Below are 26,336 nucleotides of genomic sequence, written 5' to 3'. Positions count from 1 at the left end.
AAGAAATAACATTTAAATCTTGAAAGAAAGTGGCTAAAACTTTTATGTACGTAAAGTATTACCTAGTTTAAGATAATTATTCTGAATGTGACAACAGTCATCATCATTACCTTTACTTCTCTGTTAGAGGTGTTCAAATATGGAGTCATTAAATCCAGTCTTAAGAGTTCCACTGGCTTGCTTAAAGGTATGCAAGGCAATGAGGATAGGTCCAAAAATACACGTATAGGTACCTAAAAAAAGTATAAAGTTTTCACTTTTACTCAATTCTTTTTGTGGCCCAAAACAATTTTGTGAGCTCATCAAGTGCTTGCTTTGTACTTGGCTCAGTATGATACAATGCTTTTTACATCTATTACCTCATTTAATTTAATTCCCACATCAACCTTAAGGCATAAGGACTTTCATGATTCCAGTTTTATAGGAAGAATGAACAAACCAAAGTTTAGGCAGGTTAATTTGCTATGGTTTTAATTATTTATAGATTCTTCGCTTGGATGAAAACAGATTAAATTTTTACTTAAGCCAAACAGCTCCAAAAGTTTTAAACCAAGGATGTGTTTATGTGAGAAAGATGAACTAATAAGCAAATACTACAACAACATTAATTATTGAATTGTTTAAGAAAATATGCCAAATTCAACCAAACAACGTAATAGTGGATTTTACTTGGAAAATGGTTTAATTTCTAGAAGGCAGTGGTTCTCAACTTCGGCTGCAAATTAAAATCACCTAAGGAGCTTTTAAAAAGTTCAACTGCTGGGGCTGGCCCCGTGGCAGAGTGGTTAAGTTTGGCATGCTCTGCTTCGGTGGCCCAGGTTCAGGATCCCAGGCATCAACCTACACCACTCATCAGCCATGCTGTGGTGGCGACCCAGATATAAAAAGTGGAAGAAGGTTTGCACAGATGTTAGCTCAGGGCTAATCTTCCTGAAGCAAAACAAGAGGAAGATTGGCAACAGATGTTAGCTCAGGGCTAATCTTCCTCAGCAAAAAAATTAAATAAAAAGTTCAACTGCTCAGGCCACAGCTCACACTGACCTGAAGTTGGGATCCAGGTATCAGTAGTTCCGCAAGTCCAGTCAAAGTTGAGAACCACTGCTATAAAGTGTTCCATCAATTTTAGTAGCAATGGAAGCTTCCTACTAATACTTCTAGTCTCATTTGAACTAGAAAGGAAACTGTTGCTTAAAAAGGATGCACTCTTCCCTTTGAATGAACTATTAGAGAGTAACTGTTCATGGTGAAACAGAGGACACAGACCCATCAACTGCTCCTTGGGCATCCTGGAAGGGCATCCAACCTTCCCTCCCCATAAAAAATCACAGCAATTCCATGACAGGTCCAGGACTTCTCCCTCTGCCCTTCATCCCTATTTATATCCATCACCAGAAAAAACCCTAGATTCCTATGGCACCTCTCATCACCTGCACTCTTAATTCCCACACAGCTGTACCCGGTATCCTTCAGTCTGTCCTCACTTTTGTTTCTCAACCTAGACTACCGCCCACTCCTGTCATCTTTGCTAATTCATTCTACATTTCCAGTCTAGAGCTCATAACTTTGTGAGTTCTCTAGTGTTCAATTCTCAGCCTATACAGTGCCAAGGTGATTTCATCCCATCGTAAGGCTTTAAATATCACCTAGCAAATTTGACTGCCAAATTTATCTCTCTTATCTAGATCTTTCTCTGAATTCTTATCCAACTGCTCAATGACCCCACCAACACATAAATACAACTTGATCCTCCTGCTGTTTTCCCCCTATCAGTAAATGGTAACTATTCTTCCAGGTGCTTTCTCATACCCTACATCCAATCTATCACAAAACCTCCCTTCCAAATATATCTACAATCTGACCACTTTGCACCACCTCCACTGCTACCACCCTGGTCTGAAGTCACTACCACCTCTCACCTGGATTACTGCAATAATCTTATGCCTTGCTGCCATAAGTGGTCTACTCCTAACACAGCAACCACAGTAATCCTTTCAAAACAAGTCACACCATGTCACTCCTCTGTTCAATATCCTCCAAGTTGTTTTCCACTGCCTTCAGAGTAAACTAAGCCAAAATGTTTACAATGACCAAAGGCTCTACAAGATCTGGCTCCTGATACTTTTCTGACTGCATCTTTCATCTGACTCTCCCTCATGGTTTCTTGGTATTTCTGAATACTCCAATCTTGCTCTTGCCTCAGCCCACTGCACTTGTTGATTCTTGCACTTGTACATGGTTTGCTTCCTTATTTCCTTCAGGTCTCTACTTAAATACCACTTATCCATGAGTCCTTTCCTTAGGCATTACCTATATAAAATAGATATCCCAGACTCCCACTCCTTATCTCCTCCCTTAACCTGCTTTATGTCCAAGGTACTTCGCACGATCTATCATACTAATCTTTTTACTTGTTTATTGTCTATCTCTTGTTTATTGTCAATTTGAAAGCAAGCTCCATGAGTGCAGGAACTATCTCTTTAGTTTCACAGCTATATTCCCAAAACCTAAAATAGTGCATATAGTAGACATTTGTTAAATGCATAAATACATTTCTATTGTTTTCTGTACAGCATTTTTCTTTTACAACCTCACTTTGTTTCACTGGTTCACTCATCTGTCTGTGTAGCAGTCAGATAATCACCAGAGGAGAGGAGACAATATCACCTAAGAAAATGGGTGAGTAGACTGGGAAGTGTAGAACTGCCAGGCAAGTTTATGGAGCCTCTTAAGATGAGTGGTCGTGAGTTGAAGTGAGACCACAGTCAGCATATTCAGCTGTCGGGGTCCTGGTGTAAAGACGGCAGAGAGCTGGATTTAACCAAGGTGGGATTTTTCCAGGCCAGTGGAAAAACTGAAGAAAAAGGATATATAGAAAATATATAGACCATAGAATATAAACTGTTAAGGAGGAATGTGAGATGGGAAGTACAGTGAAAAGATGGTAGGATCAAAATATCATAGACTCTGATGGAATCAAAGAATTGTTGATGTCAGGATCAAGGAGAATGAGCTAGAAAGATAGAAGATGGAAGTATTTTTGGACCGCACAAAGAAATAATTTAAACTTCTCTTCTGATAAGTGTATTCTCTTTGTAAACCCTCCCAAAAAACTGAGATTAAACAAACTCTAATACCTTAGTTTGCCAGCCCTCAAAAAAGCATTTCCTCAATAAATTGATATTTGTTAAGCAAGTATTGTTCATAGAAAATCTAACAATACATATTCAAGAGCTTCCTGTCTACAGCCTTCAGATTAAAATTTTAGATATCACTTCCTTAATTCTATACTCCACATCCCGCTTCACACTTGGGAAGCTCTGGCTTACATGGCAGTCTCCCACCCATTTCCCACCTCTGTCTCCAACCCCAAACTTCTCTAGACATTCCATCTACTCCCACAAAAATCCACAATTTTAACTCACAAATTTGTATTTTGCTGCTAGTGCCTTTGCCAGGAATCTTGACCCTTTGTTTCCCAAACGGCAACTATAACTGTATTGTCTTTTATTTACTGTGTTGTATATTGTATTTGTATGTATTTTGCAGAGGTGCCTTTGCCTTGAGCTCTAGTTTCCTAGGCTCCTACATTCCTGCCCCCTGCAGTCTGACTGCCTAGACATTAGCCGATCACACCAAGCATCTGCCAGCCTGAGGTCTTAATGCAATTGAGGGTTCAAGTTTAGAACACAGGTCTTCTTCTGGCAGCTTCTTTTTTAGATAAGGAGCATGCTTTTTCATAAGACTAAACCCAGTACCCTATTTTTCATTTATTACAGTGGTTAGGAGGAATATCTGTAGACTTTTGTCAGTAGGAACGACAGGATTCCTTGGCTTTTCTAACCCCTAGGTTGATTTTAACATAAGTTCCTTTGCTCTAGGAAACTGATCACTGTCCTAATAAGCCAGTAAACACAGTGACTAGATAAAACTACAGAGAGACAAGGCAGACTGTGTATAACAGCCACGTGGTTGAACTTCTCTTCTAGACACTTACCTGAAACTGGTTAATAAAAGGTGCTATATTTAACCCAAGAGTTCGTTCTGTTCCTTGAACAGCACTCTCTTCTACCAGCGTCTGTGATTCCACAAGCAACCCAAACATCAGCACATACTGAGGAAAGATCTTGCCTCCAGATTGTAGCAAACATCTAGAGAAGGAAAAATGTTAAAAAAGCATCTTGATTCCTTTACATTTTATTAATAACAATAACTAATCATGATCAATTAGTGAGCTGCAGATTGTATATAGTCTGATGGACTTTATGTTACTCTATAGTAGTTGAGAACGGTAAAACCACTGGAAATAATTTCTCAATAAATCAAACAAAGTGACTGCTGATCTATGACAGAGAAAAATAACGAGTCAGCTGGATGGATACGTCTTTAGATTCAGGAAGAGTCATGGATGGAAATTAACACTGGTGGGTAAAAATTTGATTAGAAAAGGGATATTTACATAGGTTCAAAGTATCAACTCCACAAATGACTTATTCATTACTAAAAGAAAAATAGCAACTTACCATGGAAAAACCTGATGGATACAACTTAAGCCAACTGATCTAAATTAACATCAATAATAGTGGGATAAAGCAAGGCTATGTGCCTCTGGATGTGCCAAAACTTCTGTGGTAGTCTTCTCTAAAATGGATAATCTGAATCTAATATGAAAATATGAGGAACGGTCCACAAAATAAATGGTGTACACTCTTCAAAACCGTTCATGTCATGAAACACTGAGGAACTGTTCCAGAATAAAGGAGACTGGAGACATGAAAACTAAATGCAATGTGTGATCCTGGACTGGATTCTGGCCCAGAACAAAAAAAGCTATAAAGGATATTATTGCAACAAATGGTGAAAGCTCAGTAAGATTTGTACATTAGATATCAGTATTGTGTCCATGTATATTTCCTGATTTTGATAACTATGATGGTTATATAAATGAATGTCCTTGTTCTTAGGAAACACACACCGAAGTATTTAGGGGTAAAGGAACATGATATGGGGAACTTACTCTAAATAGTTCAGAGAGAGTAATAAAGTAAGTGTGGCAAAGTATTAACAATGTGTGAATCTGGTTGTAAGGTATATGTTAAGTTCTTTGTACTATTCTTTAACTTCTCTGTAAGCTTGAAATTATTTCAAAATAAAAAAGTTAAACACTCTGAAAGAAAAAAAAAATCCAAATGCTCTAGTAAAGAGTGTGAGCAAAGGGTTAAGAAAACCAAAACACCTTCTCCTCCTACAAATGATCTTGGGTTCACCCTCTGTTTCCCTGGAATTCCCATAAAGGAGGAATGTCAGCTGTGTTATCAACAGCAACACTGCTTATGACAAAAATTCTTTTTAATGCCTCTTGATAGATGGACTGCACTGGACCGAGAGAACTATGACGAAACTATAAATCCTTGGCGGGAAGCCACACTACCTTTGGGCTTCCCTGAGTGTGGTGTAACTTGCAACCAAGTGTTCTACTGCTGGGACTTGGAAGCTACGACCGTGGGCAATACTAGTTCCTAAATGAAATGTAGGGCTCTTAAGCAAAGGCCGCTCCCACACCCACCTATCCAGTCTTCTTTGCTCACTCCTGAACTGTGTGGGAGATGTGAGAGGGGTGGGTGGGTCACCTACTGCCATCAAATGAAGCAGAGGTAAAGGATACTTTAATGTTATTTTAAACCAAGTAATTATTTTCACTTGCCACATTTATCATCGAACGTTAAATCCCTCATTTTTACAGAATATTCCAAGCTGGTTTGGAATATTCTGTAAAATTAGAGGGATTTAACGTTAGATTAAATAACGTTAGATTAAATAACATATTAGATTCAGATTATCCATTTTAGAGAAGACTACCACAGAAGTTTTGGCACATCCAGAGGCACATAGCCTTGCTTTATCCCACTATTATTGATGTTAATTTAGATCAGTTGGCTTAAGTTGTATCCATCAGGTTTTTCCATGGTAAGTTGCTATTTTTCTTTTAGTAATGAATAAGTCATTTGTGGAGTTGATACTTTGAACCTATGTAAATATCCCTTTTCTAATCAATATAATCAACAGGCTACTACAGACAGGTGGACTTCACATTATGTTATGTCTTTCATATAAGTTTTTACTCATAAATATTCAGAGTTAATAAGGCTCTATTTATAAAAATACAAGACTAAAAGTTTCACCAATATATTTGTGCATATATAAAAAACAGTTCCTAAAAAATTCCTAAAATTTTATGCTATCTAGTACCTTCATAGATCATTAAAGTCTCAACAAACTATAAAACACCCCTTTCCTCAAAACCACTTTGGCACTTCTGCTCTTAAATCAGTTTCAAATGATTAATTCTCCTGGCTTTTACTAAACTATTATCTCAACCTAACCATTTAAAAATATCTAAAACTAGAATGAGAAATTATAATAACAAGTCATGGCAACTACATGCAATGCAGGACCCTTGATTAGAACCTAGAGTGGGGAGAAAAAAGCAATAAAGAGTATTACTGGGACAGCAGGGGAAATTTTAATATAGACCTTTTTCTTTTTTTTAAAGATTTTATTTTTCCTTTTTCTCCCCAAAGCCCCCCAGTACATAGTTGTCCATTTTTAGTTGTGGGTCCTTCTAGTTGTGGCATGTGGGACGCCGCCTCAGCATGGCTTGATGAGCAGTGCCATGTCCACACCCATGATGTGAATTGGTGAAACCCTGGGCCGCTGAAGTGGAGCACGCGAACTCAACCCTCGGCCACGGGGCCAGCCCCATAGACCACATATTAAATAACAGTATTTTATCAACACTAAGTTTCCTGAGTGTGATCATTATATTGTGATATGCAGGGGAAAGCCTCTGTTCTAAGGAAAGACATGCTGAATGTTATAGTAAGGGGGAAGGTTATGAAGCCAACAACTAAGTATCAAATGGTTCAACAAACAAAACAATAGTCTAGTGTTCACTGTTACTATTCCTGCAATTCTTCTGAAGTTTGAAATTTTGAAATTTTTCAAAATAAAAAGCTGACAGACAAGTTTATAGTAAGTAAATAGGCTGCTCCTGTAACACCTCCCCCTAAAAGCCTAGCTAAAAGGAAGCTGGATCATAACCAGGTCATTCAATGAGCATAAAACCAACAAGGAAAGTTAGAGATGATCCCTAAGGGTCATGGCATCAGACTGACTGAGACAAGTCATGATCCTAAACCAGGATAATCTCCCTTGACTAAATATAAGCACATGATCATTCCAGTTGTACTAAATCCTATGTAGACAGAGTTGCCCAAAAAGACTCCACCCTGACCCCAATACTTGCTTACTTCCATTATTACTTTCCTATAGACTTTTTAGCATTTTAGGTAAACTCTGGTGGAAATTCAATCTCCAAAATTAGTAAAATTACATACTTTTTAACAAAATTAAATAGCTCTTAACAAAATTCCTGTCTCTGCCTTTACCAAACCACGTAAAATTTTAACATCTTCCTAAATAACTGGAGAAACTTACCTGTTTTCCTCAAATGGGTCAAGTTTAATCCCGAAAACTCACGTTACTAAATTTATCTGAACAAATGAAGTTATCTGTTGTGATTCATTTAAATGAAAACCAGATCTAATTTTTCTAAAGGTCTTAAATGAGAGACCAGCCACAGAGCTTATGTTGTTTGAGTAATTACCCCCACCCACAAATAGCCACAAAAGGGTACCATTCTATGAAATTAGCAAGAGGAAAAAGCACAAAGGATAATAAAGGCCAACTTTCTAACCATGAAATCTATAGGAGAGACAGAGGGAAGGGAATGCCACCAAGTCCTTTAGGGGAGGTGAAAGCTGAGTACGAAAATTCAGGCTAAACAAAATGTAAAAATTCATCTGAAACCTAGAAAGTCAGAAAAGGCTGCACCAGGTACTAACAACCATGCCAGAGATAAATCCTACACAAAAGCAGTGTGTGAAAATTATTTTAAAAGGCCACATTCACACTAATTTAATCTAAAATCTTGTACACATTTTTCTTAACCTCAGTGTTACCATCACTAACAGGAATGCTTTAGTTATGTCAGAGAAAACAGTAACAGCCTTGAACCTCTGCATAGCTTTACCGACAGTGAGTGTTCTGTTGTCACTGACTATACTGCAGCTGCCAGATTCCTCAGTGGAATCCTCTGCAAAGCAAATAATACTTCAGAACCATCTGTGCTTTCAGCAATGAAAAAATATGTTGCAACTCTAAAGTCTAACCATAAATGGCAAAAAGCCTGAAGAGAAGAAACTCTTCACTGTTTCCTTGTGAACCAACAAAAAATGTTTTTAAATTAAAAAAAAAAAACTTACCAAGCTTTTAAAATTTCTCCTGTAGTTTAATCTAGTATGAATGAATAAAGTATAAGAACGAACATTTAGAAACAACACCTGCAAAGGTAACTGGAGACTAAATATGTAAAATGACTTCTTTTTCCTTGCCTTTTTGGGGGCAGGGGGAGGCAGGAGGGGTCCTATGAGACAGAAGCCCTTTATCCTTATCCCAAATATAATCTATTCTCCCAATCACTAACTTCATCCTCCTTCACTAGTCATGAGGCCTCCCCCTGCTGGAAGCTAAAGATGACAACAGGGGGCCTGGGTGAGAGTATCGACATACCTCTGGTCCCAGAATCAAGATAAGCCTGCACAAGCAGGAGTATCTGGTAAGAAGAATGTGCAACAGCTTAGGCTGAAGGAAAGCAGCACTGGTTCTCCACTGTTACTCAGGAGGCACTGGGGGGAGGGAGGGATACTGGTTAAGATAATGATTATGGGTGCTACCAGCATTTAGTGCCCAGAGATGCCAAACATCCTGCAATGCACACAACTGTCCAACATAAGAAAGACTGCCAGAAGGACCCCTACCCACTGAGAAACACTGGAAAGGGGAGCTGTAGGTAGTTTTCACTTAAGTTGTTTCCCACTAATATAACCAATCTTTCAAACAGAACAGACTATCTGACAAATTGTTTTTATAACCAAAAATGCTTTTATAAACTCCTTTACAAGGTTCTGTTTAAATGTGACTGCCTAAAAGCTTTTCCACTAAGATAAGGAACAAGACAAGGATGCCCACTCTCGCCATGTCTATTCAACAGTTACCGGAACTCCTAGGTGAAGCAATCAGGCAAGGAAAAGAAAGGGCATCACCGTTGGAAATGAAAAAGTAAAATTATCTCTGTTTGCAGACATCATCATCTTATATGTAGAAAACCCTAAAGATTCTATTAAAAAACATGTTACAGCTGATAGATAAATTCATTAAAGTTGCAGGATATAAAATCAACACACACAAATTAGTTGCATTTCTATACACTAACAATGAACAATCCAAAATGGAAATTAGGAAAAAAATTCCATTTACAGTAGCATCAACAATAATAAAATACTTAGGAATAAACTTAACCAAGGAGGCGAAAGACTTGTATACTGAAAACTACAAACTTTGCTGGAAGAAATTAAAGACACAAATAAATGGAAAGACAACCTGCATTCACAGATTGGATGACAATATCGTCAAGATAGGAATACTACCCAAAGTGAGCTACAGATTCAATGCAATCTCTATCAAAATCCCAACCTCATTTTTTGCCAAAATAGAAAAATCCATTCTAAAATTCATATGGAATTTCAAGGGATCCAGAATAGCCAAACTAATCTTGAGAGAAAAGAACAAAGTTGGAAGTCTCCCACTTAGCAATTTTGAAACTTACTACAAAAACATAGGGAAAGTAACCACATAACCAAGATGGTGGAATAGGAAGCCCCGGAATCGCCTCTCCCCACAGAGTGACTTAACAAAAATACACAGACTAACCACCTTTGTGAGAAATCCAGACACCAGTTAAAAGGTTCCTGTACCCCAGACCAGCGCACAGCCAAAAAGAACGGCATTAAAGATGGTAGGAGCAGCCGGCCCAGTGGTGTAGCAGTTAAGTTTGCACACTCTGCTTCAGTGGCCCAGGGTTTGCTGGCTCGGATCCCAGGCACAGACCTATATGCCGCTCATCAAGCCATCCAACATATAAGATAGAGGAAGATGGGTGTGAATGTTAGCTCAGGGCCAATCTTCTTCAGCAAAAAGAGAAGGACTGGTGGTGGATGTTAGCTCAGGGCTAACCTTCCTCAAAAATATTTTAAAAGATGGCAGGAAAATTTGTGGCATTTACTCACCCTAGCTCCTCCCCCAGGCACAGCACAGTACAACTGAGAAAACTCTCAACTCCTGGCTTCTCCTTGGGGAGGCAAAGAGAAAAGGAGAATGTACATCCAAAATTCTGACTTTTCGAGGGGGCTGCCTAAGGGATTGGTTTTTGTTGTGCCTGAAATTTAAGTGGTGAGAGAAACAGGTACCAGGCTGGGGACTTCTGATAACAATGGAGCTCACTTGGCTTGATCAAGCACCAGAGCCTGCAGTAGCACAGACAGACAGATAGGGAGCGCCCCAGTACCATGGCTTTCTCAAGCAACAAGGAAGCTGCAGTAGTTCAGAAAGACCGGAAGGGAGCTCCTGAGAAGAAACAGGCAACCGTCTTCAACAAGTTGAGATGTGTACACTCAGAGAAGATCTATCCCCAGAAAAGCTTGAGAGCTCTCCAGAATCTCTAGCCAGGCTGACTGGTAAATGTCCTCCCTTTAAAAGCCAGAAACCAAAGACTAGGAGAGAGGACTGGTTTTTTAAAATACCCAAGTCCGAAGAAACAGAGAAACATGACCTAATCAAAGGAACAAATTAAACCTCCAGAAATTGACACTAAAGAAACAGCGATATATCAATTACCAAAGAATTAAAATAACTGTCATAAGGATGCTCAATAAACAAAATCAGGAAAATGATGCATGAATAAAATGAGACTATCAACAAAGAGACAGAAACTATGAAGCAGCAGCAACAGATATTCTGGAGCTGAAGGATACAATAATTAAATCGAGGGATTCAACAGCAGACTTGAGCAGGCAGAAGAATCAAAAGCATAAATAGACAAATGGAACTATATCAGACTTAAAGCCTTCTCTGTATCGAAGGACACAATCAACAGAGTAGAAAGGCAAACTATGGAATGGGAGAAAATATCTGCAAATCATGTATCTCATAAGGATTAATATGCAGAATATAAAATGTAAGGAACTCCTACACTCAACAACAAAATAACCCAATTAAAAAACAGGCAATGCAGCCGGCCCCATGGCGTAGTGGTTAAGTTCAGTGCACTCCACTTCGGCAGTCCAAGGTCATGGGTTAGGATCCCAGGCGCAGACCTACACCACTTGTCAGCCACGCTGTGGCGAGAACCCACATATAACGTGGAGGAAGACTGGCACAGATGTTAGCTCAGGACTAATCTTCCTCAAGGAAAAAAAGAGGCAGATTGGCAACAGAGGTTAGCTCAGGGCTAATCTTCCTCAGCAAAAAAAAGGTGGGGGGGGGGGGGCAGTAGACTTGAATAGACAGTTCTCCAAAGAAGACAGAAAAATGGCCAAGAAGCATATGAAAAGATATTCAACATCACTAATCAGAAGCGAAATGCAAATCAAAACCGTCATAAGATATCACTTTAAATCCTTTAGGATGGCTACTATCAAAAGAACAGAAAACAAACAAGTGTTGGTGAGGACGTGGAAAAACTGGAACCCTTGTGCCATGCTGGTGGGAATGTAAAATGGTGTGGCCATTATGAAAAACATTATAAACAGTCTTCAAAAAATTAAAAATAGAATCACCATGTGATTTAGCAATACCACTTCTGGGTATATATCCCTAAGAACTGAAAGCAGGATCCTAGAAGAGATATTTGCACACCCATTTTCATTGCAGCATTATTCATAGTAGCCAAAAGGTAGAATAACTCAAATGTCCATAAGCAGATGAATGGATAACAAGATTGGCAAATATATATACACTGGAATATTAGGCAGTTTTAAAACAAAGGAAATCCTATTACATGCTACAACAGAGATGAACCTCAAGGACATTATGGTAAGTGAAATAAGTCAGTCACATAAGGACAAATAGTATATGATTCCACGTATGAAGTATCTGAAGTACTCAATAGAAACAGAAAGTAGAAAGCTAGTAGGAGAATTAGTGTTTTATGGGTATAGAGTTTCAGTTTTGCAAGATGAAAACGTTCTAGAGATCTGTTGTACAAATGTGAATATACTTAGTACTACTGAACTGTACACTTAAAAATGGCTAAGATGGTAAATTCAATATTACATGTTTTTTAACACAATAAAAGAAAAGAATTAGTTACTTAAAAAAAACTTACTGTAAAGCCACAGTAATCAAAACAGTTAGTACTAGCAAAAAGACAGACATATAGACCAATGAAATAGACTAGAGAGCCCAGAAATAAACCTCCACATATGTGGTCAAATGATTTTTAACAAGGGTGTCAAGACCATTCAATGTGGAAAGGACAGTCTTTTCAACTAACAGTGTTGGGAAAACTGGATATCCACATGTAAAAGAATGAAGCTGGACCCCTTCTGTATACCATATGCAAAAATTAACTTAAAATGGATCAAAGACCTAAATGTAACACCTAAAACTTTAAAACTCTTAGAAGAAAACATAAGAGAAAAGCTTTATGACATAGGATTTGGCAATGACCTCTTGGATACGACACCAAAAGCACAAGCAACAAAAGTGAAAAAATAAATAAATTGGACTACATCAAAATTAAAAGCTTCTGCACATCAAAGGATACTATCAACAAAGTAAAAAGGCAACCCACAGAATGGGAGAAAATATTTGCAAATCATATATCTGATAAGGTATAAATATCCAGAATAATAATAATTACTATTACATATTTATGATAATGATATTAATATTAATATCCAGAGAACATCTAAACTCAACAATAAAAAAAACCTAATTAAAAAATCAGGAAAAGACTTGAATGGACATTTCTCTGAAAAAGATAAACAAATGGCCAATAAGCATATGAAAAGAAGCCCAACATCACTAATTAGGAAATGCAAATCAAAACTACAATGAGATCTCAACTCCCACTCAGGAGGATGGCTACTATCAAAAAAAAAAAGAAAAGAACAAGTGTTGGCAAGGATTTGGAGAAACTGGGACTCTTATGCACTGATGGTGGGAATGTAAAATGGTACAGCTGCTATGGAAAACAGTATGGTGGTTCCTTATAGAATTACCATATGATCCAGCAATTCCACTTCTGTGTATATACCCAAAAGAACTGCAAGCAGGGTCTCAAAGAGATATTTGTAAACCCATGTTCATAACAGTGTTGTTCACAGCAGCTAAAATGTGGAAGCCACCAGAGAGTCCATGGACAGAAGAATGGATAAGCAAAATGTGACACACACATACAATGGAATATTATTCAGCCTAAAAAGGAAGGGAATTCTGACATATGCTACAAGATGAATGAACCTGGAGGACAATATGCTAAGTGAAATAAGCAAGTCACACAAAAAAATACTGTGTAATTCCAGTTATATGAGGTACTTAAGAGTGGTCAAACTCATGGAAGTAGTGAGTAGAATGGTGGCTGCCATCAACCAGAGGGAAGGTGGAATGGGGAGTTGTATACAGTATATGTATACAGTATATGGGTATACAGTCTCAGTTTTACAAGATGAAAAGTGCTATGGGGATGGCTGGAGGCAATGGTTGCCCAACGTTATGGAAGTGTTTAATACCGCTGAACTGTACACTTAAAGATGGTTAAGATGGTAAATTTGATGCACTGTGCATTTTACCACAATAAAAAAAACTGGGAAAAGAACTGAATCAAAACTAAAAATAAAATAAATAAACCATTAGGTAACATATGTCTTTCCAAGGTGATTCTACCAAATAAGTCAAACCTCATTTGTGTTAAAAATTCAGAGCTGAAATGTCTTCAAAGGCATCTAATCCAGTATCCCTCATTTTACAGATGAGGAAAGCTAAGGATGAGAGAAATTAAGTGACTTACAAAAAATTTAACAACCTTAGGAATTCAGTGACAACTCTGAAACTAGATTTGAACCCTTTCTACTCCTCGTTCTACACTGTACTGAGTACATCTGTTTAAAATTTTACAACATGTGCATTTATGTCAAATGTCTATATTGCCATAATTTATATGTACAAGACTGTTTTAAAGAAAAACAGTTGATGATTTTTACTGGTTACCCCATAAAGAAGAGAGAAGTTTGGTTAACAAAAGAAAATGCATATGAAACCTACAATTACGTTAACTATATAAGCAAATACTTTTTTTCCTGGTTTTGTCAAATTTTTTTCTTCAGTGGATAATTTGCCTTTTACTATTGCAACCTGGTCTGCATTCCCACCACTGTTACCCTATTACAAAACTACCCCTGTTCCTATACCACAAAATTGAAAATCTACAACACGTTCCTTTTACCTAAATTTGGACCCCCAAATATTAAATATTGCCATCTTTTCAGATTTGCACAGCACAACTGAGGAACTTTGAAGCTTAGCCAAATTTGCTTTCAATATTAAATATTAGGATCAAGTTTACCTTGAGCAACGTAAACTGAAGGAGCAATGGCTTAGGGAGAGAATTGTATTATAAAGATTTTACGACCCAAGAGGACTGGGACTTGTTCCTAAAAAGGACTCTGCTCTCCCAATACACCATCAAATGCATACTATACCCTTCTTACAGGTATTTCTTACATCATAAAGATGAAATTTGATTTTTCCTTATTTACCCGGAATGCTGTCTTTGCATTTTTATAGATCTCTACTTAATTCCCTGTATTATATATATGCAGTCCAATCCCAAAGCAGGCTCTCTTCTTCACACCTACAGTGCAGCAGTCCTTTGGGGAAAAAATCAGTAATGACACGCACACAACAAGAAAGGCATGAAGTCACAGGTCCTGGAATGCAATGCTTGAGGAACAGACAATGATCTAGACTCATATGTACAGTTCTGCCATTAAAGAACTAAAGGAATTTATATGAAGTTTGAGCTAAAAAAAAACTCAGAAGTTATACTGTTTTACCTGGATATTGCAGCTTTTTCCATTATTTCCTGCTGAATGAGCCCCGATGGCTCAATGACATCCAATATAATTATGCTCCACAACTTGTCTGATTTTGGCCTTTGCAACACAGCAGATTCATCTTCCACATGTCTCAACCAAAACTCAAGTGTTTCTTTAGGAAAGTGATTGGCTTCACATATGAGGTCCAGAATGATACGATGCTGGTCTTTCTCCACAGAACTGTAAGGTTTAACCTGCCCCAGTGTGCCAGCAATTATAGGCAGAATAGAGAAGCCTTCAGACACATCCAACACATAGAAAGGTTCAGGGGAGCTCTCTTCACAATTATTCTGCCCACTTCCACAGCTCACTGTATTATTCTGACAGTGAGTATCCATGGCCTGACACACTTTCCCTGGGGTCAATGAAGACAACACTTTCCTCATTGCCATTTTAAAGCCTTCGTGATATGGGATGTTATTAAGCAAAGCAATTTCTGTGGATTCCAATAGACATGTCTGCTCCACAGCATCTGGTTGCCTGGTCTGAAGGTTAGCCAGGGCACTACACAGTTCAGCTTCATTTCCTACAGAGAGCAAGTCTTTATTCTTGGTAAAACTTTTCCCAACATCCATTTCATCTTCCGAACCAAAGACACTTATACTCTGGATTCTTAAGTAATAATCTTGACAAGACACTTCCATCATCACATGGTCTCCAGGCTTTATCCAGTAGTCTTCACAAAACAGTAAGAAAGGAAAAAATTACAATTGAGTGTTTATAAGCCTGAGGATCACACAAACACCTCCATCCTCCCACTCTACCATTTTTTAAATCACTACGAGAAGGATTATATCTATTCATTTAATAGAATTAGGTGAATTAATCTATTCATTTCCTACAAAAAACTAGGAAAATATCTCCAGCTTTACTTAGAGAAAAACTGAAGTTTGAAGATTCAATTAACTCACAGCATAATGGAGAGTTTCAAGAGCTCCGTGACTGGACCCTAACCATCAGCATTATGGTGCTTTCACTGCAATCACTAGGTATCATCATGTCCCCAAACTAGGGTGTGGGAGAAGGGCGGCAGGCGACTCTCAATCTTCTTTGGTAATAAGGCCAAGCCAACAATAAGACAGATGAAATTCAGGGGTCAATACCAAACCTCACGTTATTTATTTATTTATTTTTTAAGATTATATTTTTTCCCTTCTTCTCTCCAAAGCCCCCCGGTACATAGTTGTATATTCTTCGTTGTGCAGCCTTCTAGTTGTGGCATGTGGGACGCTGCCTCAGCATGGCTTGATGAGCAGTGCCATGTCTGTGCTCAGGATTCCAACCAACAAAACACTGGGCCGCCTGCAGCAGAGCGCGCGAACTTAACCACTCAGCCACGGGGCCAGCCCCTCAAACCTCACTTTAACTTAAAGGGACATTCTTTTCTCTAAAAGAAATTTCCAAAAGAACACGGCAGCATTCAGAAAACCTGATCAGTACTATTTCTTAATTGTTAATATTTAGGCATTCTTGCATGTTTAGGAATTTGAAAATATAAGGAAGGACAGGGTCCTAAAATAAAGACTATATCATGCTCTTTCCTGTGAGCTTTCATACCTGGTAAAACTTTAAAATGTAAACATGTAATCGTAATCCCTTATCAGCCCTAGAACGAGTTGAAAATACAAGCTGTTACTCTTGTTTAAACATTTAAACTGTCCTTTCCTTAAGGATTTAAAAAAAAAAAGCCCATCTGTCTAGGTTACTATAAGAAAGTTAGAATAAACAAATAAAAAATGCCACTTATTGAGTGCCAGTCGCAATGAAAGGCATGTAACACCCATTATCTCTAATAATCCCTACAACAATCCCGCAAAGTAGGCAGCATCCCATTTTTACACATCACATAACAAAAGCTCTGAGACATAACCACCAAGGCCAGCCAGCCGGGAGTCAGTAAGTAGCAGAGTCAAGATCTGAATCTACATCTACCTGACTGCCTCCAAAAACACCACACTAGCCACAACACTATACCGAGTCCATCACTCAATGACCTTTCCAAATTAGATCCTTGATTAGGAGGCCAAAGAGAAATAGAAACTTATTGCCTTTCGGTTTTAAAAAGACAGAATTTTTCTATGTAATACAACTGCTGTAAACTATATTGTATCCCATCAAATTGCTGGTAAAAAAATTTCTATACAAAAAATACCTTTAATATAGAACTTCTCCAAAGAAGCCCACGATTCATGAACTCTACACTGCCAAATTTTTTACTTACATGAGTGTGTATATTTCTACGACCTGGGGCTCCACAGATGGCATCAGATTCTGCAAGTGGTAAGAATTCCTACACTAAAAGTGATGCTTTTCCACCATGTTCCATAAAAATGGACTAGCATTTCTCTTATCTACAGAAAACCAGAGTAATCAGAGCTGAGGAAATGATTTAATGATAGATATTTTTGAGTGGTATGCAGCAGAGTTGTGTATCAGTCTCTCTTCTTAACTACATATGATATTAATTACTTAAAACTACTTTAACAAAAAAAAAAAAGAAAATTCTGAAAGATTTAACTAGTCTCCCTTGACAGGAAACTACATATTCAAAGTAATTTTTTGACACTGACTCAAATGCTTAGAGGATTAAAGCAACAAGTTTTAAAAAACAAACAAAGAAATTCAAACAAAATATACCTGCAAGGTCATGTACAGGGTAGACAGCCTGTTCCCAACAGGTTTCCTCACTAGGACTTGTGGATAAACTGTGTTCTTCATCGAGCTGGAGTACAAACCAAACCACAATAGCATCTAGTGTGCCTTCTTTAGTAACAGGAATGCCAATTTTATCAGGTTTTTTAGTTGCAAGACTTTTTAATTCCTGACAAAAATGTAAAAGAAATGAGAGAATTTCATACATTTAATATATGCATGCTCCAATATCATATCACTTTCGGTTTCCGTAAGTTCTCAGTCCTGGCCCGTGCCTTTAGGGGATCATTGTCGTGGCACACCTATTAACGATTTAAGGCACACTGGATGGGAAGTTCTGATGTATTATAGCGGAATACCATGCAGCTATTAAAAACAATGAGGCAGACACATATTACTGATATAGAAAGTAGTCCAGGATACACTGCTGAATTAAGGCAAGTAGAAAAAGAATAGAGATTGTTCTGTTTAAAAAAAAATGTGTGTGTTTGTGTTTGTGTGTGTGTGTGTGTGTGTGTAGAAGAAGAGAAAAGCAAATCTGAAGAGATGCACTAGATGCACTAGTAGCCTGGGGAAAAGAGGGGCCTAGATTTAAAAAAAGAAGAAACATACTTTTTCTTTTTTCTGCTTTTCTGTATTACTTGAAAGTGTTAAACAGGCAGGTATTACTTTCAAAATTTAAGCCTTAGTATGGAGGGGGTTTTTATTGGGGCAAAAAAAAATTCAAGTAAGAAAACCTTAAAATAATAAAAGGATAGCTTTGGGGTATTCAGCAGCTCTAACTGTGTTGTGCCCTATTAGAAAGTTATATCAGAAAAGAAATTCTCTTGAAGCTCAGCCTCAGTAAGCAATGCCAAATTGTTAATTTAGCTGCAGACCATCTGAAGAAAAGCCTAGTAACAATTAACAAGGGAAAGCTTTTAGTAAATTATAAAGATCTTAGGCTAAAATGACCCTCCAGTCTTCTGTCCCCAGGCAGATTTCATCCAAAAAACTTCCATACTTCAAAATTTAACTTTACTTAAAGATCTTCCGAGAAGGATTCTATGCAACGTTTCTCGATTTCTTTGGGCACTTTCTTTGTACAGCACATCCTCCCACCACCCACACAGATACACTAGGATGACCAACTTGTCCTGGTTTGCCCAAGACAGTCCCAGATTTAAAATGAAAGTCCTGAGTCTTGGCAACCCCCTAGTCCTGCGCAAACTGAGATGGCTGGTCACCCCAATACACACACAAGCTAGAGATCTAGATTATTGTTCATTTCAAGGAATGCTGTTAATCTGAAATGGCAGCATGACACAGAGAAAAGTCAGAAAGATTTGGGTTAGAACTCCTGCCCCTGCATTCACATGACGCCTAAGTTGGGGGAAATAAATGTAAACAACAGTTTGCTTATCTGTAAGGCACAAGGATAATTATAGCTGTATTGCAACACTCATAAGAGTAATCTAAGAACACATGTTAGAGCATGTGGCACGTTATACATTCCCAAGAAAACTTCAGGACTTTTTTCTCCATATTTAAAGTAAGTGAACAATTTCAAGAGGGAATTCTGGTCATCGTTTAACCATCTTATGTATACATTTTAAGTGGAATCCCATGCAAACTCATTAAAACTCATAAAAATTGTCCTACGAATTATTTTAAACAATGCATGGAATTTAATGCTCAAAAACAGTAATTAAACTTTTTTTTTTTACCTGAAGATTGTTGAAATCTACTGTCATAATTTCAAAGCACTCTGTCAAAGGTGAATATCCCCCAGGGACTCGACTCATCTTTTCAGTTGTGTAAGGTTCAACTGTTTCTTCAGTATCTACAGAAGAATAAGCCGGACTCTGAAATTTCACATTTTCTGGCAAACAGATCCCAGCAATGTCCTTAACACCCACCCTGGTGAAAGGGGAAATAAGAGAGGGAAAGGAGAAAGATGGGTTTTTTTAATCAAAATTTATCGAAATATCTTATTAATAAACATTCAGATAATTTTTTGTTTTGGTTTTTCCAATTACAGTGTTACAGTAAGCATCCTTGCACACATACTGCACACATGTATGATATTTATGAGGATAGATTACCAGGAGTGGAAATGCCAGATCAAGAACTATAAACGTTTAGTTTTGTTAGATAATGCCGAATTGAGCTACTAAAATGTTGCCCCAATGGTGTATAAATTTTGCCCACACCTATCCTGAGAAAACAGGATTTTATCAATCTTTTTTATTTTTAAAGATATTATTTTTCCTTTTTTTCCCCAAAGCCCCCCAGTATATAGTTGTATATTTTTAGTTGTGGGTCCTTCTAGTTGTGGCATCTGGGACGCCATCTCAGCATGGCTTGATGAGTGGTGCCATGTCCATGCCCAGGATCCGAACTGGTGAAACCCTGGGCCGCCGAAGGAGAGCCCGCAAACTTAACCAGTTGGCCAGACCCTTGTCAATCTTTTTTTTTTTTTTTTTGAGGAAGATTAGCCCTGAGCTAACTACTGCCAATCTTCCTCTTTTTGCTGACAAAGACTGGCCCTGAGCTAACATCCATGCCCATCTTCCTCTATTTTATACGTGAGACGCCTACCACAGCACGGCTTTTACCAAGCGGTGCCATGTCTGCACCTGGGATCCGAACTGGTGAAGCCCGGGCCGCCGAGAATCGGAACGTGTGAACCTAACCACTGCACAACTGGGCCAACCCCTCAATCATTTTTAATGTTGGCTAATATAAGCAGTTAAAAAATGTTATCCCATTGATTTAACTTCCATTTCTAATTAACAGATAATTATAAATATATTCATGCTTTGTTGTAAAAGTTGCAAATTTTTATCTCAATTTGTCACCTGCCTTTTAACTATCTATACTATCTTTCACCAAATCTTTTTCAAATTTTTTTTTTTAATGTGGTTGAATCTGTCAATCTTTCATGACTTCTAGACCCTGCGCTGTGTTTTGCTTTGGAAAGCCTTTATCACTTAATAGACTTTTTTTCTTTTTATTTTTTCTTCTTTTTTTTGGTGAGGAATATTGGCCATGAGCTATCATCCATTGCCAATCTTCCTCTTTTTGCTTGAGGCAGATTGTTGCTGAGCTAACATCTGTGTCAATCTTCCTCTATTTTGTGTGTGGAACACCACCACAGCATGGCTTGATGAGCAGCGTGTAGGTCCATGCATGGGATCCGAACCTGGGAACCCCAGGCTGCCGAAGCGGAGTGCACAAACAACCACTACACCACCAGGCCAGTCCCCAAATAGATTTTTTTTACTTCGATATTTAACTCATCTGGAATTAAAAGTAAAGATCTAACTTTTCTCCCCAAATGAAGCATACTATCTCCATTTACTGAACAGTTTATCCTTTCTCCATTGATACGAAGCACCACACCTGTATCATATACTAAATCTCTATAAGTTCAAAGGTCTGTATCTAGATTCTTTATTGTGTTCCACTGATCTATTTTCCTGTTTCTGCATCAAACATCACCATTTTTTATTTCTATGTTTTTATATCCAATAAGGCAAGTTTCAGTTTTCTTGGTTATTCTTAAAACATTTGCTTGTCCAAATGAGCCTAAAATTTATCTGATTAGGTTTCAAATGGTAATTTTTATAATAATGGCTTATGTTTCTCCCAGATAAAACAGGAGCAGTCATCTAAGTTTTTTTCACCTTTCTTCATAGTCGTCAACCCATACTGCTGAGCTTTGTAAAAAACAGATCCTGGGCCTCACTCACCCAGACCTACTCAAACAAAATGCATGGCATTTTAATTTTTACAAAAGCCCGTCTGGTGCTTCTGCTGTACAGTCAGACGTTCATCTGCTACACAAATGAGTCAAGGATGAAGGAATCCTTTTTCAAAATGGTAGATACCAGTCACTTAATTTCTATTTTGCTTGGACAAATAATTTTAGTGGTTTTTCTATAAAATATAAAGAGAAACTATTGAGGGCTAGGAGTCTGTAATCATGTCACAGCAATAAATCTCAACAAGACACAACCTAGCTTTTCTGGTGGGCAATTCAGCAATGTGTCTCTACAACTTGAAAAATGTACATACCCTGTAACTCAGTAATTCTTTACTAAGAAATTTAGCCTAAGAAAATAATAAAGACAAGTCCACAAAGACATAGTACAGAGCTATTTATCCTCGTTCTTAAAAGCAGAAAAGTGGAAGCAACCTAAAAATTCTAAACTCTGAGAACTACAGCACTAAAAAATTGATTTTAAAAAATCATTGAGTAATTCTATTAACATGAAGAGGCTCACAAAGAAAGAGCAAATATGTTTACTGATACTTTTGAAACAAAATTAAATTTACATACATATATTTACTTACACAGAGCTGATATTCAACCAGGCACTCTAATTCAGCCAATCTGCTGATTAAGGCCACTTCTGTTTGGTTGGCGCCCTGTGCCCTACCAATCACTAAACATTTTTACTTATTACTCTGTAACAGGCAAAGAAAAGTGTAAGGAAGAACATGCAGCAAAGATGAACAGTAGGTATCTACTGGCGAGGAGTTTAGGAGGATTTTTATTTTCTCCTTTTACTTATTACTATTTCCTAAAATATTCATATGTTACTTTTATGACTATTAAGTTATTGGAAGGGGGAGGCTCCTTAAAAAGTTCTAACAAAATACAGATTATTATTTTAGCAAAATAAAACTTTCATTAATGTTCAAGAAAAAATGGAACGAAGAAGCTTCTATAACTGTCACATTTTTACCTATATCATATTTGACAAGAAATCTCAGAACCTCAAGTGAAGAAAAATCCTAAAATTTATCCCTCCAAACCAAAAAACTTTATACTATCAATAAAGTTATTAAGAAGAGGTAAATGGGGGGTTGGCCCAGTGGCATAGTGGTTTAGTTGGCGCGCTCTGCTTCGGCAGCCTGGGGTTCACCAGTTGGATCCCAGGTGCAGCCCTATGCCCCGCTTATCAAGCCATGTTGTGACAGGTGTCCCACATACAAAGTAGAGGAAGAAGGGAACAGGTGTTAGCTCAGGGCCAGTCTTCCTCAGCAAAAAGAGGAGGGTTGGCAGTGACGTTAGTTCAGGGCTAATCTTCCTCAAAAAAGAAAAAAAGAGGGAGGGGGCCAGCCCTGTGGCCCAGCAGTTAAGTCCGCACGCACCCCTGTGTTGGCACAGGGTTTTGCCAATTCGGATCCTGGGCATGGACATGGCACTGCTTGTCAGGCTATGTTGAGGTGGCATCCCACATGCCACAACTAGAAGATGTGCAACTAAGATATACAACTATGTACCAGGGGGATCTGGGGAGATAAAGCAGGAAAAAAAAAAAAGATTGGCAACAGTTGTTAGCTCAGGTGCCGATCTTTAAAAAAAAAAAAAGAGGGAAATAGAAGAAATAAAACAAATTATTTTCACATACGACATTTTAATTTCACTTTCATCTAAGGTCAGCCTGAACTTATTATTTTCCTATACGAATCTATCACACATCAAAATAATACCAAATTGTGTTAAAATTAATTTTCCACTAAAAAACTGAAAGCTGATTTTAATTCTAGAGTTTCATTTTAAAAGAAAGTAAAAAAAAAGAAAAGGCAAAAAAAGTTAAGACTGGAATAAATAACACAAATTTAAAGGTCAGAAAACTACAAACTCTCACTAAGCAAATATTCACTAAATAACGTCTGAAGTACAGTCTACTCTCCAAAATTACCAAGTTTTAATATTTAATATATTTTTTATTTTTTTTGCTGCTGAGGAAGATTCGCCCTGAGCTAACATCCACTGCCAATCTTCCTCTTTTTGTACGTGAGCCACCACCACAGCATGGCCACTAACAGACAAATGGTGTAGGTCTGTGCCCAGGAACTGAACCCAGGCCACCAAAGCAGAGTGCACTGAACCTAACCACTAGGCCACCGGGGCTGGCCCTAATATTTACTATTTAAATAAAAACTTACCTATGATGTCTTCTTATCTCTTCACATTCCACTGCCATGCCAAATATAACAGCACTTGCTGGTATAACTTTCCCGTACTTTTCACAATTACCATTTTCACCTTTGGTCTAAAAATATAACAAAAATTACTTTCAGTTACATGTAGGCAAATATATATGAGTGATGACAAGCTATGATAATTAACAAGAAAAAACCTTTAAAACAGGTAAGGATAAGTAGGTTAAGAATTTTTTTCTTTAAAAAGTTTATTTTCACTGCTAATTGTGTGTGTGTATTCTTTTTTTTTTTTTTAACACTACAAATAGGAAAGGTGGGGCTATAAGTCTGCATACAACAAAACATTATGGGGTATGACTTTAATTGAGAAGCCAAAATCACCATTACCCTACTTGAAAAACAAACGCTCTTCTTCTCAACTTTTAATTAGCTCTTTTAAGTCCAGCTCATTCTCTCTACGTAGTGAATTCTTATTACACATTACAATTCTTTCATTCATAATACATATTATATAAACCAAATCTACAGTTTGTAGGTCATCAGAGGATTTTAATGCAAAACAAAATCTGGCAAATGTAAGAGTTCGTCCTGTCCGATCACTAGCCTGAGTTCAACTGGCACCTTAAAACCACATCAAGCCAGTTAGCACTACACTCCCTTTTGGTAATTTGCCAAAAATCTAAGCCGCGAGGGCTGTGAGACTGAAAGTACTTCCCTTTCTCAACCCTATTCAAGAGCCCCACGGTCAGTCCCTCCACAAGGTAACCTCAATTCCTGTCAGTTCCTTCCTGGAGTATTTTTTGCCTATATACCCCATCTGGGCACACAAATGTACACTGCATTATGTTATTACATGGTTTTTTTTGCACAGATTTCTTTGCAACCACACAGGAAGTATCTTGACAGTGGGATGTATTTCATAGTGTTTTGCAAATACGCTAGAGGCTCAGTAAATATCTCTTGAAATAATGACTTCTTAATCAAATTTAGGTGTTTTCACACTGCTTACCTTTGGCTGCAAAAGTAAATGCTCCCATGCGTGAATCAAACTCTCCACAATTCCTTCTCCAAATAAACCTGCATCGACAGTTTCTGTTACAACTAGGGACACTCTATAGAATGATTTTTTAAAGATATATGTAAGTAACATAGCATACTATTTATATAAAGATGTCAAAGCTGAGAGAAGAAAGGAAGAGTACATTATAGAAACAGTCCATATATAAAATTTTCTAATACATTTCACTTTTAGTGTCTATCCTTGAATCTTGAGGAACTTGACTCTAATGTTCCCCAGGCTCCTCTGTTCTCAATGGCACTTTCTGGTGGAGGGGGGGGACACACACAAACTTCACTTGATCCTGCTGCCTCCTCACGCTATTTTTTCATTGCCTAAATCCTCAAGAGTGGTTCAAACTCATTACCTTCACCAGTCCCCACCTTTAATGCTGACTAACTGGACGTCTATCCCTAACACTCTTATAAAAATACTCTATCATACTCTATCATCAATGACTCCTGTACTTATCAAAATGAATAGTCTCAGTTCTCATTTTCCTTGATCTGCAAATAACATTTAATGCAGGTGAGAAGGCTTTCCTCTCAAAAATCCCTTTATTTTTAAAGATTGGCACCTGAGCTAACAACTATTGCCTTTTTTTTTTTCCTACTTTATCTCCCCAAACCCCCCCTGTACACAGTTGTATATCTTAGTTGCATGTCCTTCTAGTTGTGGGATGTAGGACGCCGTCTCAATGTGGCCTGATAAGCGGTGCCATGTCCGTGCCCAGGATCCAAACCCTGGGCCGCCGCAGCGGAGTGCTCGAACTTACCCACTCGGCCACGGAGCCGGCCCCTCAAAAGCCCTTTTTTATCTTTATTATCCATGTTTACCTCTTACACGATGACTGTGCCTTTCCCTTGCTTCTCTTGCTTTACTCACTACCTAACCATGAATTTTCAGAAAAGCCTACTCCACGGAGCTCTGATCTTCTGTCCTTTCTTTCTAAAAAATTTTACTCAAAGAAATATCAAAATAATTTCTTTCTCTGAACTTTTTTAGCACTTATTGGCAGTATCACTCATTTGTGTAGTCACAAGAGAAAGAAAAGTTTCATGAATATTCCTTATCTTCCTATCTAGATTACAGATGCCTTGAGGACAGAAACAATTTTGGTATCCCCCCCAGTGCCAAAACCCAATATTATATATATTTGTATATTCATATTAAAAAACCACAAAATTTTCAATATCTATGATTGCATACATTTAGAATGTGGAAAGTATCTCAAATCATCTAGCCCAACATCCTAAAGTCTCTAAATGTGCTGAAGGTCAAAATAAATTAGTTAGAGTCTGTACTGGAATCTATATCTCCTGATTCAAAGGCAGTAGATCCTTCCACAACATTATCTGTGAGAAAAATGCAGATTACGTTAAAGTAACTTTGATTCATGCTATGGACAGAATCGTGCACCATCAAAATTCATACAATGAAACCCTAATCCCCAAGGTGAACCTATTCGGAGATAGGTTCTTTATAAGGTAATTAAGGCTAAGTGAGGTCATAAGGGTGGGGCCCTATCTGATAGGGCCAGTGTCCTTACAAAAGTGGAAGAGACACCTGCAGATCTCTCTCTCCTCACGTGCCCAAGGGAAATGGCATGTGAGGACACAGCAGGCAGGTGCCAT

The 26,336-nt window shown here is 37.9% G+C and overlaps 1 protein-coding gene across 4 annotated transcripts in view; it reads right to left on the bottom strand.

The window, feature by feature from the left end:
* PRMT9 (protein arginine methyltransferase 9) overlaps positions 1-26,336 on the bottom strand; it is a 32,543-nt gene that overhangs the window by 587 nt on the left and 5,620 nt on the right. Inside the window, exons 5-12 of one of the 4 annotated variants that reach the window (XR_011537762.1) lie at positions 24,655-24,757; positions 23,649-23,755; positions 19,412-19,604; positions 17,691-17,874; positions 15,012-15,729; positions 8,629-8,744; positions 3,995-4,148; positions 111-233 (exon numbers count right to left, since the gene is read on the bottom strand). Coding sequence is in view for 2 of the 4 variants with exons in the window: in XM_008527441.2 (XP_008525663.1) it covers positions 111-233; positions 3,995-4,148; positions 15,012-15,729; positions 17,691-17,874; positions 19,412-19,604; positions 23,649-23,755; positions 24,655-24,757 (1,582 nt within the window). In the remaining 2 variants the exon portion in view is untranslated. Of the gene's footprint in view, positions 1-110; positions 2,852-3,994; positions 4,149-8,628; positions 8,745-15,011; positions 15,730-17,690; positions 17,875-19,411; positions 19,605-23,648; positions 23,756-24,654; positions 24,758-26,336 lie in introns of those variants that run through there. The other 3 variants (XR_011537761.1, XM_008527441.2, XM_070611636.1) reach the window with 3 other exon arrangements.

The sequence above is a fragment of the Equus przewalskii genome, chromosome 2, assembly GCF_037783145.1.
Source record: "Equus przewalskii isolate Varuska chromosome 2, EquPr2, whole genome shotgun sequence".
Lineage (NCBI taxonomy): Eukaryota > Metazoa > Chordata > Mammalia > Perissodactyla > Equidae > Equus > Equus przewalskii.
Note: the sequence above shows the minus strand (reverse complement) of the source record. Positions and strands in the feature narration are given on the sequence as shown.